Here is an 18,766-nt window from a genome sequence, read left to right on the forward strand (position 1 = left end):
GGCCTCAAGAGGCTGTGCAGCTTTGCTTTGAATCTCTTAGCATGCTTTCCCGAGACTGCTTATGCCATGCAAGGCTAGGGATGAAAGACCATGGGACAGAGAGCTCCCGGTGTCCGACTCTCCTGCTGAACTCAGCCCTTAGCTGACTGCAGCTGTGTGAGTGAGCCCAGACAAGAGCAGCAGAAGAACCACCTGCATGAGAAAGAATAAAGCATTTTTTTAAGCCCCTAAATTTTGGGTGGTATTTGCTTTTTTCCTACAGTAGTGGTAATGTAATAGATTAAAACAAAGATTTGGTTTTTGCTCATATTACATACATATCCTGTGAGGGTCAGCAGAGGCTCTGCCTTTGGTGTCACTCAGGAATGTAAGCTGATGGAGCAGCCCCCACCTCAAATGTTGCCATACTGGCGGAAAAGAGCGTGGTGAGGACTGCATTGACCCATAAAGCTTCCATCTAGAAATGATACATGTCACTTAAACTCATATTTCATTGACCAATGCAAGTGGATAGGGAAGCTCAATCCTACTATGTGACCAAAGGGTGACAAGGCCAGAGTATTTGTGAACATCTCTAATATCCACCACCCTTAAGATCGTTTATTTCTCTCTGGTAACAATCTGAGTAGGTGGGCAGGGCTCGTATGACATCAACACAATGTCAGGGACCCAAGCTCCTCTCTGCTTGTTCTGTCATCCTCAGGGTGTTTCTCTTGAATCACCATCAGATTTCTAGTTTAGCCCATGGAAAAGGGAGGACATACTCTCCTTTTATTTTAGGGGCATAAGCTGGAAGTTACATGTTATCAGTTCTACTCAATTCCTATTGGCCAGAACCAACTCACCCATTACCTAGCTGCAAGGGTAGCTGGGAAATGTAGTCTTTAGCTGGGTGACTGTGTGTCCTGCTAAACGTCTTACTGTAGAAGGAGTGAGAGAGAACAGACACTGGGTGCCAGGCAGGCACCAGCAGCTCTGGGATCCCCAACACCAAGGGTCTCATGGTCTTCCTGCGTTCAGTCAGTTTTGTCCAAGGTGAGCCCCACTTTGCATATGTGTTTTTAAGAAGTTATTCATAAGTCAAAAGAGTTTTCACAGACTTAAATGATCATTTCAGAGATGTTTCATCTTCATTTTTTTTTAAGATTTTATTTATTTATTGGAGAGATACAGAGAGAGAGCTAGAGAGCACAAGTGAGGGAGAAGGAGAAGCAGGCTCCCCACAGAGCAGGGAGCCCGATGTGGGGCTCGATCCCAGGACCCTGGGATCATGACCTGAGCCGAAGGCAGACGCTCAACGACTGAGCCACCCAGGGGCCCCTCATCTTCATTTTTAATTGATCTTATTTATTCATATCCCACATTGTTTGACAAAGTATTAAAGAGACTTCTGTGGGATGGAAGGGTTAGCACATTAGCTTAGAGTTTCTTTGCTTCCTACTTTTCATACAATTGCAGGTTGTAATTTATTTTTATTATTATTATTTTTTTAAGATTTTATTTATTTATTTGACAGAGAGAGACACAGAGAGAGAGGGAACACAAGCAGGGGGAGTGGGAGAGGGAGAAGCAGGCTTCCCACGGAGAAGGGAGCCCGATGCGGGGCTCGATCCCAGGACCCTGAGATCATGACCTGAACCGAAGGCAGACGCTTAACCGACTGAGCCACCCAGGTGCCCTTTTATTATTGTTTTTAAAGATTTTATTTATTTATTTGACAGAGAGAGTGAGAGAACACAAGCAGGGGGAGCAGTAGAAGGAGAGGGAGAAGGATGCGGGCTCTGTCCCAGGACCCTGGGATCATGACCCGAGCCGAAGGCAGACTCTTAACCATCTGAGCCACCCAGGCGCCCCTGCAGGTTGTAATTTAAAGGTACATCCAATAGAGGTAACATACCTCAATATCATAAAAGCCATATATGAAAAGCCACAGTGAATATCATTCTTAATGTCGAAGAACAGAGCTTTTCCCCTAAGGTTAGGAACATGGCAGAGATGTCCATTCTCACCACTGTTGTTCAACATAGAACGGTAAGTCCTAGCCTCAGCAATCAGACAACAAAAAGAAATAAAAGGCATCTGAATTGGCAAAGAAGAAGTCAAACTCTCACTCTTTGCAGATGACATGATACTCTATGTGGAAAACCCAAAAGACTCCACCCCAAAATTGCTAGAACTTATACAGGAATTCAGCAACGTGGCAGAATATAATACCAATGCACAGAAATCAGTTGCATTTCTATACACTAACAATGAGAAAGAAGAAAGAGAAATTAAGGAATCGAGCCCATTTACAATTGTACCAAAATCCATAAGATACCTAGGAATAAACCTAACCAAAGAGGCAAAAGATCTGTAAACTGAAAATTATAGAACACTCATGAAAGAAATTGAGGAAAACACAAAGAAATAGAAAAACGTTCCATGCTCATGGATTGGAAGAGCAAATATTGTTAAAATGTCTATGCTACCCAGAGCAATCTACACATTCAATACAATCTGTATCAAAATACCATCAATGTTTTTCCTTCCTTCCTTCCTTCCTTCCTTCCTTCCTTCCTTCCTTCCTTCCTTCCTTCCTTCCTTCCTTCCTTCCTTCCTTCCTTCCTTCCTCTAAGAGAGAGAGAAAGAGAAAGAGAGGGCACACACAAGCAGGGGGAGGGAGAAGCAGCCTCTCTGCTGAGCTGAAGCCAGGTGCTTAACCGACTGAGCCACCCAGGCATCCTCATCAACATTTTTTACAGAGCTGGAACAAATAATCCTAAAATTTCTGTGGAACCAGAGAAGACCCTGAATCACCAGGGGAATGTTGAAAAAAACCCAAAGCTGGGGGCATACAATGCCTGACTTCAAGCTCTATTACAAAGCTGTAATCATCAAGACAGTATGGTACTGGCACAAAAACAGACACATCGATCAATGGAACAGAATAGAGAGCCCAGGAATGGACCCTCAACTCTATGGTCAACTAATCTTCGACAAAGCAGGAAAGAATGTCCAATGGAAAAAAAGACAGTCTCTTCAATAAATGGTGTTGAGAAAACTGGACAGCCACATGTAGAAGAATGAAACTGGACCATTCTCCTACACCATACACAAAAATAGACTCAAAGTGGATGAAAGTCCTAAATGTGAGACAGGAAACCATCAAAATCCTAGAGGAGAACACAAGCAGCAACCTCTTTGACCTCGTCCATAGCAACTTCTTACTAGACAAGTCTTCAGAGGCAAGGGGAACAGAAGCAAAAATGAACTATTGGGACTTCACCCAGATAAAAGTTTTTGGCACAGCAAAGGAAACAATCAACAAAACTAAAAAGCAGGGTAAAGAATGGGAGAAGCTATTTGCAGGTGACATATCTGCTAAAGGGTTTTATCCATAATCTATAAAGATCATATTAAACTCAACAACCAAAAAACAAAAAATCCAGTTAAGAAATGGGCAGAAGACATGAATAGACATTTCTCCAAAGACATCCAGATGGCTAACAGATACAGGAAAAGGTGTTTAACATCACTCGGCATCAGGGAAATACAAATCAAAACCACAAGAGATACCACCTCATACCATTCAGAATGGCTAAAACTAACAAGTCAGGGGGCGCCTGGGTGGCTCAGTCGTTAAGCGTCTGCCTTTGGCTCAGGTCATGATCCCAGGGTCCTGGGATCGAGCCCTGCATTGAGCTCCCTGCTCCATGGGGAGCCTGCTTCTCCCTCTCCCCCCCACCCCGCTTGTGTTCCCTCTCTCACTGTGTCTCTCTCACAGTATCAAATAAATAAATAAAATCTTAAAAAAAAACCAAACAAACCAAGTCAGGAAATGACAGATGTTGGTGAGGATGTGGAGAAAGGGGAACTCTCCTACACTGTTGGTGGGAATGCAAGCTGGTTCAGCCACTCTGGAAAACAGTATGGAGGTTCCTCAAAAAGTTGAAAATAGGGGCACCTGGGTGGCTCAGTCGGTTGGGTGACTGCCTTCGGCTCAGGTCATGATCCCAGGGTCCTGGGATCAAGTCCCACATCGGGCTCTCTGCTCTGTGGGGAGCCTGCTTCTCCCTCTCCCCCTCCCCCTGCTTGTGTTCCGTCTCTCGCTGTGTCTCTCTCTGTCAAATAAATAAATAAAATCTTTAAAAAAAAAAAAAGTTGAAAATAGAGCTACCCTACGACCCAGCAATTGCACTACTGGGTATTTACCCCAAAGATATAAATGTAGTGATCTGAAGGGGTACGTGCACCCCAATGTTTATAGCAGCAATGTCCACAATAGCCAAACTATGGAAAGAGCCAAGATGTCCATCAACAGATGAATGGATAAAGAAGATGTGGTATATATTTACAATGGAATATTATGCAGCCATAAAAAACCCTGAAATCTTGCCATTTGCAACAACATGGATGGAACTAGAGGGTATTATGCTGAGTGAAATAAGTCAATCAGAGAAAGACAAGTATCATATGATCTCACTGATATGAGGAATTTGAGAAAAAAGACAGAGGATCATAGGGGAAGGGAGGGAAAAATGAAACAAGGTGAAACCAGATTAAGAGACTCTTAATCTCAGGAAACAAATTGAGGGTTGCTGGAGTGGAGGGGGGTGGGAGGGATGGGGTGGCTGGGTGATGGACATTGGGGAGGGTATGTGTTGTGGTGAGCGCTGTGAATTGTGTAAGACTGATGAATCACAGATGTGTACCCCTGAAACAAATAATATATGTTAATAAAAAAAGATATATACACACACACATACATACACACAATGGAATATTACTCAGCCATCAAAAGAATGAAATCTTGGGGCGCCTGGGTGGCTCAGTCGTTAAGTGTCTGCCTTCGGCTCTGGTCGTGGTCTCAGGGTCCTGGGATTGAGCCCCGCATCGGGCTCCCTGCTCTGCAGGAAGCCTGCTTCTCCCTCTCCCACTCCCCCTGCTTGTGTTCCCTCTCTCGCTGTGTCTCTATCTGTCAAATAAATAAATAAGATCTTAAAAAAAAAATGAATGAAATCTTGCCATTTGCAACGACGTGGATGGAACTAGAGGGTATTAAGCTAGGTAAAATAAGTCAATCAGAGAAAGACAATTCTATGATTTCACTCATATGTGGAATTTAAGAAACAAAACAGAGGAGCATAGGGAAAGGGCGGGAAAAATAAAACAAGACGAAATCAGAGAGGGAGATAAACCATAAGAAACTCTTAATCATAGGAAACAAACTGAGGGTTGCTGGAGGGCAGGTGAGGGGGGATGGGGTAACTGGGTGATGGGCATTAAGGAGGGCATGTGATGTAATGAGCACTGAACTCTATGTTTGAAATTAGTAATACACTCTATGTTAATTAATTTAATTTAAATTTTTAAAAAGAAGGAAAAAAATAAAAAAATAAAGGATGTCCAAAATTCCAAAATACTTTTGTTCTGGGTAACCAATCACAGATTTATTTATTTTATGGGTCGGGAATTTTTTCTACTGGACTTTCCGTAAAAGTGTTTTAAACATTTTCCAGTCTCCAAAAACTAAGTGTTGATTTCATTTTTATGTCTAGATTCTTTCTGGGGAAGGGTTGCAAGGAATAAAAAGATTGTGGTTCTTCCTATTTAGCAAGAATTTCTAAGAAAATTAGCCTCAGTCTCTTGGAGGTGTATGTTCAAGAAGACAGTAGTATTGCAGGCTCTCAGGAAATAAAGTCCACTTGGCAACACCTAAGAGAAACCTGAAACTACTTAAATAAATGATTTTGCAATATCTTGGATGGTTTGTGGGTTTGTGTGCTTTAGACTGTACATGTAAGAGCATGTGTGTGTGTAGGGGATGTGGAGGCGGAGAGCAGTATGTAAAGCCTATGGTGCAGATCAGCTGTGTAGGATATGTTGGGATTAGGGAGATGGGCAAGGGCTTTGCCCCCTCAGCTCAGTCCCCAGTCCCTGATTATTTTTTCCTGCCAAGAGCACATCCCCTGGTGCCCCTGGGTGGCTCAGTCTGTGAAGCGTCTGCCTTCGGCTCAGGTCAGGATCCCAGAGTCCTAGGATTGAGCCTCGTGTTGTCATGGGGCTCCCTGCTCAGTGGGGGGTGGGGGTCTGCTTCTTCCTTTCCCTGTGCCCCTCCCTCTGCTCATGCTCTCTCTCTCTCTCTAAAATAAATAAAATCTTAAAAAAAAAAAAGATTTATTCATTAAAAAAAAAAAAGAGCACATCCCCCTTGCCACTCCCTAGTTTTCCTTCTCTGGCAGCAAATGAAGCAGCTGCTGAGTCAGCTCTGGGCTTCGGGGAAGTCAGATGACCTTTTCCCTCTGCCAGCTCTCTGCCTCTCTCTGCCTCAAGGTGGACAGCATGGACCCACTGATGGCTTTCCTTTGCCTGTTGCCCCTGTATCCAGGTAGGAGCAGGGGAGGGGGATGTTGAGGTCCGCGGAAGAGGCCTGTGCTGCCCACACTGAGTTCCCACTTGGCAATGACCGTTTCTCTCGCTTTTCTGTTCTCATCTTTTCTGCATTTCTGTGTTGGGTCCCATGCTCACAGGCGTGGCTGCAGAGGCTCCCTCCTGCCCTCGGAACGTGAACATCTCCGGTGGCACTTTCACCCTCAGCCGTGGCTGGGCCCCTGGGAGTGTCCTCACCTACTCCTGTCCCCTGGGCCGCTACCCGGTTCCAGCCTCACGGCTGTGCAAGCACAACGGGCAGTGGCAGACCCTGGGATCCCCGCGGCTGACAAAGGCGGTCTGCAAACGTGAGGCTCTCCGTGGGCCTTGCTCAGGGTGGGGCCGCCAGGGGCCACTGCGGAACCTCTCCTTAGGACTTGCTCCGGGCGGGGCTTCACCCGACTGCGTGGTGTACCAGGGATGGCTAAAGCTGCTTTCCCATAGGGCTTCTCAACAGAGTGGGAAAGTGTCCATTGTCCATAGCAAGGCATTGGAAGAAGCAGTCTTTGATGGAGATTTTAAAATACTTTTTTTTTTTTAATACTTAACAATTGACTGCAGAATCCCGACCATTCAGAACGGGTGCCGGAGTCTCCTGTCGTGCCCGATGTCACCCCTTTAGTTGTCCACTCACGGGGCATCCAAGGACCCCAGGGGAGGGGCGGGGGTGACCATGGCCCTCAGGGGGCTGAGAGAAGTGCTTATCATCTATTAGGCTGAACTGTGTGCAATTGCCAATATCTAACCAGTTACCACAAGCAGGGATTTCGCACGCAACAGCCCAATATTTTGACAACCACCTGGCAACTCCATGCATCCCAGCCCCGCCCAGGTGTTTTCCAGCCATCCCTGTGTTCTCCTCCCCTTCTCTCCCTCCAGCTGTTCGCTGTCCAGCTCCTGTGTCCTTTGAGAACGGCATGTTCACCCCGCGGCTGGGGTCCCACCCTGTGGGCGGCAACCTGAGCTTCCAGTGTGAGGACGGCCTCACCCTGCGGGGCTCACCTGTACGGCGGTGTCGCCCCAATGGCGTGTGGGATGGGGAGACAGCCGTGTGTGACAACGGGGGTGAGTGCCCTGCCCCCCCAGCTGCATGGGGGCTGGGGTCTCCCAGGAACCTCGGAGTCAGATGTGTGCCCAGCGGGCCTCTGTGGGGACAGGGGCCTGGTGTCTCTGATGCCAAAATCATATTCCTGGATTTTGGTAAATTGAGGTCTACAGGTCACACATCACCCACCTGCAGGGAGCCGGGCTAAGCATCAGATCCAACATAAAGGCTCCATGCACTCTGTCCAGCTTTTCCAAATGCCTTAAAGCAAGATTGGTTTTCGGGCCCAATGGGCTATTGTAGGACAAGGTGCTGAGTGAGAGCGGACCTAGCGCTGTGCTTCAGTCCCTCACCTCTGCAGCCAACATGGGTCCAATCTGGCTCAGACTTCGGCAACCTTTGGGCAGGTTATTTAATCTCTCTATGTCTCAATTTTTCTTTTTCTCTTTTTTAAAAATCTTATTTATTTACTTGAGAGAGAGAGCAAACAAGAGAGATAGCGAGCGAGAGAGAGAGCACGAGTGGATGGAGGAACAGAGGGAGAGGGAGAAGCAGGCTTCCCACTGAGCAGAGAGCCTGATGCAGGGCTCCATCCCAGGACCCTGAGATCATGATCTGAGCCAAAGGCAGATGCTTAACTGACTGAGCCACCCAGGCGCCCCCCTATGCCTCGATTTTCACATCTCAAATAGAAATAGTAAGACTGGCCACTGTGTGGGGTTGGCTGTGGGATTGAGTTGACATTAGTAAGCATCTAGAAGAGTCCCTGGAGTTTGTCATAGTTATTACTGCCCCTGTCAATGGTGAGGGGCTCTGGTTGATAGGAGTGGGGCTCCTAGGATTCCCTGGGTTTTAGGAGCTGCCTGGACGATAGTTCTGAGGGCATAATACAGAAGACATGGAGTCCACGAGATGGTAGGACCATCCCGTCCCCCAGCGGTCCAGACACTGGTTCCCTACTCATATTCACGACTCTGTCAAATAGCTGGCTTCCTTCCTTCTTAACGTTCTGCCTATGAGATTGGTCCGTGTGGTCCTGTGTAGCAGCAAGTTTGTTATTTCTTTTTAAGATGTATTGATTTATTTTAGAGAGAAAAGGATGGGGAGGGGCAGAGAGAGTCCTAAGCAGACTCAGCTCTCTGTGCTGAGCGCGGAGGCCGACACGGGGCTCGATCCCACAACCCCGAGATCACCACCTGAGCCGAAACCAGAGTCAGACACTCAACCACCGACTGCGCCACCTGGGTGCCCCTGTTATTTTTTATTGCTGTGTAGTTTTATTTTTATTTTTTTAAAGATTTTATTTATTTATTTGAGAGAGAGAATGAGAGAGAGAGAGAGAGAGAGAGAGCACATGAGGGGGGGAGGGTCAGAGGGAGAAACAGACTCCCTGCTGACTCGATCCCGGGACTCCAGGATCATGACCTGAGCCGAAGGCAGTTGCTCAACCAACTGAGCCACCCAGGTGCCCTGTGTAGTTTTATTATAGAAATAGATTGCAATTTATTTATGGGTTCTCTTCTTGGTGGGCATTTGGGTTCCTTCCAGTTTGGGGCTATTATGAGTAAAGCCCTATGAATGCCCTTGTATGTAACTGTTGTTGCACATATGAATTAGCTTCTCTTTTTAAATTTTATTTTATTTATTTATTTGACAGAGAGAGACACAGAGAGAGAGGGAACACAAGCAGGGGGAGTGGGAGAGGGAGAAGCAGGCTTCCCGCTGAGCAGGGAGCCCCATGTGGGGCTCGATCCCAGGACCCTGGGATCATGACCTGAGCCGAAGGCAGATGCTTAACGACTGAGCCACCCAGGCGCCCCATGAATTTGCTTCTCTTGAGCATGTTGTTTAGGAGTGCAATTATCGGGTCACATGTTGTCATACGTTTAGTTTTGTTTGTTTTGTTTTTAGAGAGAGCGTGGGGGGGTGCAGAGGGAGAGAATCTTTTTTTTTTTAAAGATTTTTATTCATTTGACAGAGAGAGAGAGAGAGAGTACAAGCATGGAGAGTGGCAGGAAGAGTGAGAGGGAGAAGCAGACTCACCGCTGAGCCGGGAGCAGGATGTGGGGCTTGATCCCTATTCTGCCTTCAGACAGATGCTTAACCGACTGAGCCACCCAGGCGCCCCGGCATACATTTAGTTTTAGTCGAGACTGGCAAACAGTTTCCCAATGGTCACTCCAGAAATATGGAATTAAGGAATTATCCGTATTTTCAGTTTTAGCCATTCTGGCGGGTGCATAGCTGTGCTTCATTGTGGCTTATGAAGTGTAAATATTCTCTGTGGCAGTGTTGGGCTTCTCAGTCAGCATCTTCCCTGGGGCTCTGGGATGGATGCAGGCTGAGTCGGTGGGTTGGCACTGGGACGCTTTAACTGGCAACCGAGGGCACTGAGTTCTAAACATTTTGCCCTACTTAAGATTTTCCATCCACACCCTTGGGAAGCCCGGTTGTGGTGTCTCCCAACGGGGAGGCCAAACGACCTGCAGAGGTTCCACGGGTCTGGAGAGGAGGAAGAGGGAGAGGGTGGGTGAGCAGGACGGAAAGGCCGAGGACGGGCGTCCCTGCTCACTGCTGTCTTCCTTTGTTGACTCACAGCTGGCCACTGCCCCAACCCGGGCATCTCGGTGGGCGCTGTGCGGATGGGTTCCCGCTTTGGCCTTGGGGACAAAGTCAGCTACCGCTGCTCCTCCAATCTGGTGCTGACTGGGTCTGCAGAGCGGGAGTGCCAGAGCAACGGGGTCTGGAGCGGGACGGAGCCCATATGCCGCCGTGAGTAGCCAGCCACCTTGCCCCTCCTGAGAGTCCTGGGCACCCCACCCCTGACCCTGGCCGACCCCAGCGACTTTCCACAGAGCCCTACTCTTACGACTTTCCTGAGGATGTGGCCCCTGCCCTGGGCACCTCGTTCTCCCACCTACTTGGAGCCACCAATCCCACCCAGAAGAAAACGAGTAAGTGCTTGAGGTAGGGGCAGCAGGGTGCTGGGCCTGGCATGGGGAGGATGCTGAGAGCTTCGGGAAGTCTCGGTGGAGCTGAGCTGACTGGAGGGGAGGCAGGGAGTCCCCGCCCCTTGGCAGGAGAGCAGGTGGGAGGTCAAGATGTGAATCTACTCCTTCCACATTTCTCCCAGAAAGCATGGGCCGTAAAATCCAAATCCAGCGCTCTGGTCACCTGAACCTTTACCTGCTCCTGGATGCCTCTCAGAGTGTGGCAGAAGATGACTTTCAGATCTTCAAGGACAGCGCCATTCTCATGGTGGACAGGGTCAGGAAATAGGGGTCTGTGCACAGAGGAGGCTTCCTACGCCCACTGTCTCTCTCTGGTTCCTTCCCTTCCTCAGGATCCCACTCACAGCCTACCTCCTCCGAAAAGTCCTCCCAGATTATGTGCATGCCATGCAGGAATCATGGATTCAATTTATAGGATCCTATTTTTCATACCACAGACACTGCTGGGGCACCTTCTATGTGTTAGGCACCAAGCTGGGTGCTGGGTGCTGGGAGACACCAAAGATGAACAAGGCTGAGGTCCTGTTTCCCAGGCACCCATCATCTAGGATGGCGGTCTCCACAGAGGGATATACAAAATAATCCAGCAGGGTGTGGTAGATGAGTACTGGTGTACTTGTTGAATAATTTTAGTTTAAATTAAATCAACAACTTAATATTTAATACTTTCCCTCAAAAATTCCAATTTTTTGTGTTTAAAAGGTATATAATATATTTGAATAGTGATGCACTTTATAAATGAGTTGGTTTTTATAAATATATATACCTATGTTGAAGTATGTGCTCAGAATGTTTTTACTGACGAGCCCCTAGTTTAGATTCCTTGCCAGTACTTTGCTTGGCAATTATGCTTTTCACAATAGTTTATGTGGATATATGTTTTTCTTCCCAGCTACATTTTATTTATTTATTTACTTACTTACTTACTTGACAGAGAGAGAGGGAGAGAGAGCGGGAGCACAAGCAGAGGGAGGGGCAGAGGGAGAAGCAGGTTCCCAGCCGAGCAGGAAGCCCGATGCGGAGCTCGATCCCAGGACGCTGGGATCATGACCTGAGCTGAAGGCAGACTGAGCCACCCAGGCGCCCCCCAGCTACATTTTAAAGAAGGCAGTTTGTGCTCCTTAGTCTCTCTTGAGACTTAGAGTAACCAGTAAGCCTTGAGGCTGCAAAACACGCCAGTTGGAGAAGTGCCTCAGATTCGAGTGGACAGGTTCAAATTCGACCTGTGCCTCGTACCGGAGGTGTGGTCTGCGGCGCGGCAACAAGCCTCTACGTCCTCATCCATAAAATAGGGGCCATGTCGCGCCCTCACAGAACTGATGTGAGGATGCAGTGAGGAGTGAGCGGCCTATCAAAAAGAGGACCTGGTCAGCAAGCGTCAGCTTGCTGGCTCCCTGCAAGCAGCAGTGTCTTAGCAAGTGGCCCAGGCTCTCTGCCTCCTCTGGGGCCCTTGGCTGGCTCTCTTACTCTCTCCCCTTCGGTTTCAAGGCCTCTCACGCTGCCTCTCACTTGCCCTTCCCAGATCTTCAGCTTTGAGATCAATGTTAGTGTCGCCATCATCACCTTTGCATCCAAGCCCCAAGTCATCATGTCTGTTCTGTATGACAACTCCCGGGATGTGACCGAAGTGATCAACAGTCTGAACAATGTCAACTATAAAGGTATGGGTGTCATCAAATGAAGGCGATGAGGCGGGCGGGGGGAGGATGAGCTCTCTGTGCCTGTATGGAGGTTCTGGACAAGTTAGAGAGAGAGTGAGACCTTTGGTGGCATTCTAGTCCCAGGGCTCTGGGGCTCAGGTTCCTCAGGGGGAGGTGGCTTCCAAGTCAGGTTCCTGGCGGGGGAGTCGCAGCTCCCACCAAATCATGGCTTACTGTAACGCGCTACACGTCCGAATGCCTTGTGCGGGTCTTTGGCTCCTTCCTGATGCCAGATCTACATGGGCTGGCTTTCTTGGCTCAACACTGTAGTCTCCCCACGCCGTTGTCAAGCTGTCTGGGTGGTGGGTTGCAGTGGCTGCAAAAACCCAAGTTCTTTGGAACCGCATCTTTGAATCTTGAGGCTTTAGAGTGGCCCTCAGTGGGGTTATGCAATGAGCATTTTTTTTTTTTTAAAGATTTTATTTTTTGAGAGAGAGAGAGAGGAACACAAGCAGGGGGAGTGGGAGAGGGAGAAGCAGGCTTCCCGCCGAGCAGGGAGCCCGATGCGGGGCTCGATCCCAGGACCCTGGGATTACGACCCGAGCTGAAGGCAGACGCTTAACGACTGAGCCACCCAGGCGCCCTGAGCATTTCTTTTTTTAAAAAAAGATGTATTTATTAATTTGAGAGAGAGAGAGAGAGACAGAGGGAGGGGGAGGAGGGGCAAAAGGAGAGGGAAAGAGAGAATCCCAAGCAGACTCCCTGCTGAGCGTGGAGCCCTACGCGGGGCTCCATCCCAGGACCCTGAGATCACGACCTGAGCCAAAACCAAGAGTCAGACGCTTAACGGACTGCGCCACCCAGGAGCCCCTGCAATGAGCATTTCTAAGGGAAAAGGCTTTTAACGTTTGAACAGGCAGTGACGCCAAATCTCCATCTGGATAGTGAAGGTCTGGATGTATCAAGCCAGTTGATAAATGCATTTCCGATGGTTGGGAGAATAGAGTGATTCCTTCTGCCAGGTGGTAGGTGGGACGTTTCTAAGAGAGTCCTTCCTCTTCACATACTCCAGACCATGAAAATGGGACAGGGACAAACACCTATGCAGCTTTAAATAGTGTCCATATCATGATGAATAACCAGATGCAACGCCTTGGAATGAAGACAGCGGCCTGGCAGGAAATCCGACACGCCATCATCCTTCTGACAGACGGTGGGTATCGTCGCCTCCGCAAGGGAGTCCGGCACAGTGGAAGGAGCAGCAGCGTGGGGTCGGAAGGCCTGCCTGCTGGCTCTCCCTCTGCCACCCTGGGCCTCAGTTTCTCATTCGTAAAGTGGAAATAGTGTCGATGATGTCGACAGAACGACAGCAACAGTGATGATGATCAGAGCCGCCCCCCTTTCCTTACACAATCTCTGTGGAGAGTGACTGAAGCGGTTTGTGTAAAAGGGCTTTGTCGTTACAGCTATCAGTTATTGTTACTACCTGGGAGGTGGCCTCAAGTCGGCTGGACGGGGAGGGGTGGCTTTGGAGCAGGCGTGTCAAGGCGCTCGGATGGAAGGATGGGAGGACGGACCGCGGCGTGGAGCTGGGCTATGCCGTTTATCTCTCGACTGTGGCCAAACTGCATAGCCCCTTCGGAACTTGGTTTTTTTGCCTATAAAATGCGCATACCCACACTACCTGAGGTTTCATGAGAATTAAATGAGATAAAGTTTATGAAGCTCCTGACCTGGTGCCTGGGATGTAGAGAATTTCAGTAAATAACATATCTTTTTTTTCTTTTTTCTTTTTTTGGGCAGCAAAGCAAGGTCTGTTGAGCAATAGTAAAGTTTATTGAATGATAGGGTACAAAGCTCCCGAAGAGGGAGGGGACCCAAGAGGGTTGCCTAGTAAATAACATATCTTGAAACTGACGCGGGAAGCGTTAAATGTTAAGGTTCCCATGCTGAATGGCTGCCCCACTCCTCCGGGACTGTGGGGAGTCTCTCCGGACTATTCTTTTCCCTCCATTCTAGGAAAGTCTAACATGGGTGGCTCTCCCAAGCTGGCTGTTGACAATATCAAAGAGATCTTGAACATCAAGCAGCAGAGGAGCGACTATCTGGGTGAGCCTCGGAGCGGCTCCCAGTTGTGGGGCCCCTGTAGGGGGCGTGGCGGGGGGTGCGGAGGAGGGGGGTGCGGAGGAGGGGGGCGCGGGCGGGCATCTTGCCTTCATTTCCGGCGAGGACCCAGGCTGTGTCGTTCTGTGTGAAGGCAGCTGAGAGTCATGCTCAAGAGTCTGGAATCAAACCACCCTGTGGTTGCAGCCTTGGTTTCTTCGGTTGGCTGTGGCCGGGGGCGGTTTCTGCCTTTGCTAAGAGGGGACGGTGCTAGGACCCACCTCAAATGCTCAGATGTTTCCTGGTATGGAGGAACAGAGGAACAACGGTGTATGTGAGCGGCTGCTGCCGTCATCGTGCCCGTGAACTTCTCCAGGGAGAAAGGGCCTGGATTCCTTGTAGGGACTGTCCCGGGTGTTTCCTCCTTTAGCGGTACAGATAACCAGCTAAGGCTTTGGCAGTTGCAGCCTTTAAAGGAACAATTCCTCAGGTTCAGACTAAATACAAATTGCATTGACCTTTGACCAGAACAGAATTTTAGACAGAAGTGCTCCGGACAAGCGAGGATAGTTGCCTTTGAGCCTCACAAGTTTCACTTTCCCCTTGGGGCCTCTCTTCATGCCACCAACCCCACCTGCCCCTGGGGGGCAAGCAGTTTCCTCTTTAAAACTCTGGCCTAGGGAAGGCGAAGGCCAAACTCTCCTCCCTAACTCTTAGCATCACGGGGCTAGGGTTAAGTGCTCAAAAATACCTTACTAAAAAGAAGCAGCAACTGAAGTGACATAGTCACAGAAAACACTGGGGACCTAACTGTCCAGCTCCCAGTGACTGCTTCTGGCCGGCCTAGGGCTACACTGCTCCCTGAGGAAAGCCTTGTCTCCCAGTCTGTCTGAGCATCTCGCTCTTTACACACCACCCAGGGTCCCCCGGGAGCCAAAAAGGGCCGTGAGGGGTGCAAAGCGTGGGAGAAGACTGGACTCTGTGGCTGCCCTGGGGCGGTCCTGACTGGCACCCGTGCTTGCGTGGAGGCGGGGTACGGATGGTTGTGTGGGCCGCAGGTGTCCAGTGGGAAGACATGGCCTCAGGCTCCTCTCTCAGAGCCTACACCTTACAGGGGAACCAGATCTGAAGCCTCCGGGTACACTCATGAGCTCTTTATTCAGTCATATAAATGTACTTAGAAAGTCTCTCCAAAAAAAAAAAAGAAAGAAAGTCTCTCCTGGGCACCATTCTAAGGATAGAGCTGTGAACAAAACAGACAAAGATGTCTCGCTGGGGTTGTCATTCTGGAAGAGCAATGTATTAGGTTTCTAGGGATAGTGCCACAGATTCTACAAACTCGGGTGGCTGAAAACAACAGCAACTTTCGCTCGCACATTCAGGAGGCTAGAAGTCCAAGAGCAAAGACCCTATTTCCAAATAAGGTCACCTTCACAGGTACTGGGGCTTAGGACTTGAACATATCCTTTTGAGGGACAGACTTCTACCTACTCTGGGCATTAAACAAGATAAATAAGGACCCTGTAGGGGGTGGTGGGTAGAGCCTTGTGCCAAGGCATAAAATGGAGCAGAGAGGGAATGGAATTGGCTGAGGCATTGCAGTTTTAGACAAGGAGCCCGGGGAAGGCCTCGCTGAGATGGTGACATTTGAGTCAAGACTTAAAAAGGTAAGAAAGTGAGCCATGTGGGCACTCTGGGAAGGAGTGGACCAGGCAGAGGCTTATGCAAAAGGCCTGGGGTGAGAGCACGCCTGCAGATCTGAGGGACTTCAAGGAGGCTATATGGAACGGAGAGAAGGGTGAGGAGTGGCAGGAAATGAGGTCAGATAGGAGGTAGGGGGCAGGGGCCCTGCTCATTTAGGGCTTTGCAGGACCCAGTAAGTTCCAAATGATAGTTTCCTGTCTCACAGGGTAGCCCCACAGCCACAAGATTCTGGTGATTTCCTTCTCCCCATCAGACATCTATGCCATCGGGGTGGGCAAGCTGGATGTGGACTGGAGAGAGCTGAATGAGCTGGGGTCCAAGAAGGATGGTGAGAGACATGCCTTCATTCTGCAGGACACAGAGGCTCTGTACCAGGTCTTTGAGCACATGCTGGGTGAGTGAGCTTTTTCCTCTTCGGAGTGGCGTGGGTGGTGAGGGGCCAGCCAGGGGTCCAGGCTGGGAACCTGCTCACAGTGCTCCTCACACGCCTCCTTCCCCCTCTGTTCCCACACCCACAGATGTCTCCCAGCTCACAGACACCATCTGTGGGGTGGGGAACATGTCAGCCAATGCCTCTGTCCAGGAAAGGGCACCGTGGCATGTCACTATTAAGGTACCAGGAAGGAGGGATGGGGCTTGGATCCCAGAGATGGAAGAGGCTATGGGCCAGAGACATAGCAGTCCCTGAGAATCACCAATTTCCCTACAGCCTAGGAGCCAGGAGACCTGCCGGGGGGCCCTCATCTCAGACCAGTGGGTCCTGACGGCCGCTCACTGCTTCAGCAATGCTGAGAACAGCTCCTTGTGGAGGATCAATGTGGGTAAGGCAGGGCCCACACCAGGCTCCTGAGCCTGTGGCCAGGGCTCTCAGCACTGGTCCCTACCCTCTGGCCCCTTCAGGAGCCCTGGCCCAGCCTAATCCGCCTTATTGTTCCCAGGGGATCCTAACTCCCAGTGGGGCAAAGACTTCAGTGTTGATAAGGTGGTGATCTCCTCGGGGTTTGACGTCTTTGCCAAGAAGGATCAGGGGATCCGAGAGTTCTACGGTGATGACATTGCCCTGTTGAAGCTGGCCGAGAAAGTGAAGATGTCCACCCATGCCAGGTGCTACAGTCTGGGATGAGAGGGCGTCTTCTCGGGGAGACTGCTCTGGGGAGTCCCCACAGCAGGGGACACCGAGGATGGGCCTGTGTGACCCTCGTCCTTCTCCCCAGGCCCATTTGCCTTCCCTGCACGGTGGAGGCCAATCTGGCTCTGCGGAGACCCCCAGGCAGCACCTGCCGAGACCATGGTGAGTGCTGGGGCTCAGGGTGCGTGAGGAGCTGGGACCAGGGCTTAGGACTGATGACATGGACTGTGCAACAGCCTCCAGTCTGGAGTCTGGGTGCTGGGTAAAGGGACCGGCACCACATCCCTTTCTCCTTGAATGCAGAAAGTGAACTTCTGAACAAACTGAGCATTCCTGCTCATTTTGTGGCCTTGAATGGAAACAAAATGAACATTAACCTCAAGACAGGGACAGAGGTGAGGATCTGTGGGGGGTGGGGGTGGGGGGATGCCTGTGGCTGCTCCCTGAAGGTGTCTTTGTCCCTTCTTGCTCCAGCTCTGGCTACTTTCTCCATCTGACCCTGTGTCACCCCTCCTCCAGGCCTACCAACTGCCAGGTAGCCCCTGGGACTGCTCATTTCATCCTTCTCTCCTGTTCTGCCCCTGTTGCAGTGGACAAGCTGTATCAAGGCCGTCTCCCAAGACAAAACCACCTTCCCCGACTTGGAGGATGTCAGAGAGGTAGTGACAGACCAGTTCCTCTGCAGTGGGACCGAGAAGGATGACAATCCCTGCAGGGGTGAGTCCCTCCCACCCCCACTCCTGAGCCTGAATTCCTGAGGGAAAGACCACTGCTGTCCCTGTGGCCAGCATGCATACCCTGACGACACAGGGCCAGGGCGAGAGTCAGGATGACAGCTTCTTATCCCTCCTTTCTGGCAGGAGAATCTGGGGGAGCAGTTTTCCTTGAGCGGAGGCACAGGTTTTTTCAGGTGAGGAGAGAAGGGGGAAACTCACAGGACTGGGGTTACAGGGTCTTGGCCTTGCAGGAGGATGAGGGAGGCCTCTGAAGGAACTGGGGAGGTTGAGGCTTGGAGCTGGGGCTGTGACAGCCTCCCACCCCGTTCTCTCCCTCTTCCAGGTGGGCCTAGTGAGTTGGGGTCTCTACAACCCCTGTGGCAAGGGCAATAAAAACTCTCGCCAAAGGGCCCCCAAAGGCAAGATACCACGAGATTTTCATATCAATCTCTTTCGCCTGCAGCCCTGGCTGAGGCAGCACCTGGAGGGTATCCTGAACTTTTTGCCCCTCTAACTGTGGCCACCCCTCAGTTGTCCTGCCAGCACCTGCCATCTGTCTTGTCTCCTACCCTTGAACTCCCACCCTCAGACCCCATGACCCCCCCGTGCTCCCAGCTCCGAACCCCTGCCCTGCGCTGCACATCCAAGCTGGGGAATCCCCAGGGGCACACCCTCTGCCTCGCTTGACTCACTTTCCTTTCGCTCTCACGTGGAATTTCCCAGTTATGAAATTAATAAAAATTGATGATTTCCTCATGTGTCTGTGCCTCTACTTGTGGGCTGGCCAGGGGGGTGAGGAAGGCCGGGATGATTCCAGGAACCACCAGGAGGCAGGTCACAGACCCTGCTGGACAAACAGTGGCTGGACTCTGCTCCGTTAACAGAGTCAACAGGGAGTGAGCCAGCCTTTATTTCTGGCCCCTACGGGGGTGGTCTGGGCTCGCCGGGGAGGACCTGGGGCTGAGAGGTGGTGTTGAGGGGGTCAGTCCTGGATCATGGGCAGCAAA

General features: G+C 50.2%; 1 protein-coding gene across 1 annotated transcript; it reads left to right on the forward strand.

Moving 5' to 3' along the window:
• The first annotated feature begins 6,269 nt into the window (after nucleotides 1-6,269).
• On the forward strand, nucleotides 6,270-18,511 carry C2 (complement C2). Its single transcript, XM_032398508.1, has 18 exons — nucleotides 6,270-6,370; nucleotides 6,513-6,719; nucleotides 7,291-7,476; nucleotides 10,055-10,228; nucleotides 10,312-10,410; nucleotides 10,590-10,723; nucleotides 11,990-12,128; nucleotides 13,180-13,320; nucleotides 14,127-14,216; nucleotides 16,168-16,308; nucleotides 16,433-16,527; nucleotides 16,624-16,735; nucleotides 16,853-17,018; nucleotides 17,129-17,205; nucleotides 17,347-17,438; nucleotides 17,634-17,760; nucleotides 17,904-17,953; nucleotides 18,103-18,511. The coding sequence occupies exons 1-18, from the start codon at nucleotides 6,271-6,273 to the stop codon at nucleotides 18,271-18,273; spliced, it is 2,301 nt and encodes a 766-aa protein (XP_032254399.1). The 5' UTR covers nucleotide 6,270; the 3' UTR covers nucleotides 18,274-18,511.
• Nucleotides 18,512-18,766: the final 255 nt, after the last annotated feature.

This window comes from Phoca vitulina, unplaced genomic scaffold (genome assembly GCF_004348235.1).
Source record: "Phoca vitulina isolate PV1807 unplaced genomic scaffold, GSC_HSeal_1.0 scaffold116, whole genome shotgun sequence".
Taxonomy (NCBI): domain Eukaryota; kingdom Metazoa; phylum Chordata; class Mammalia; order Carnivora; family Phocidae; genus Phoca; species Phoca vitulina.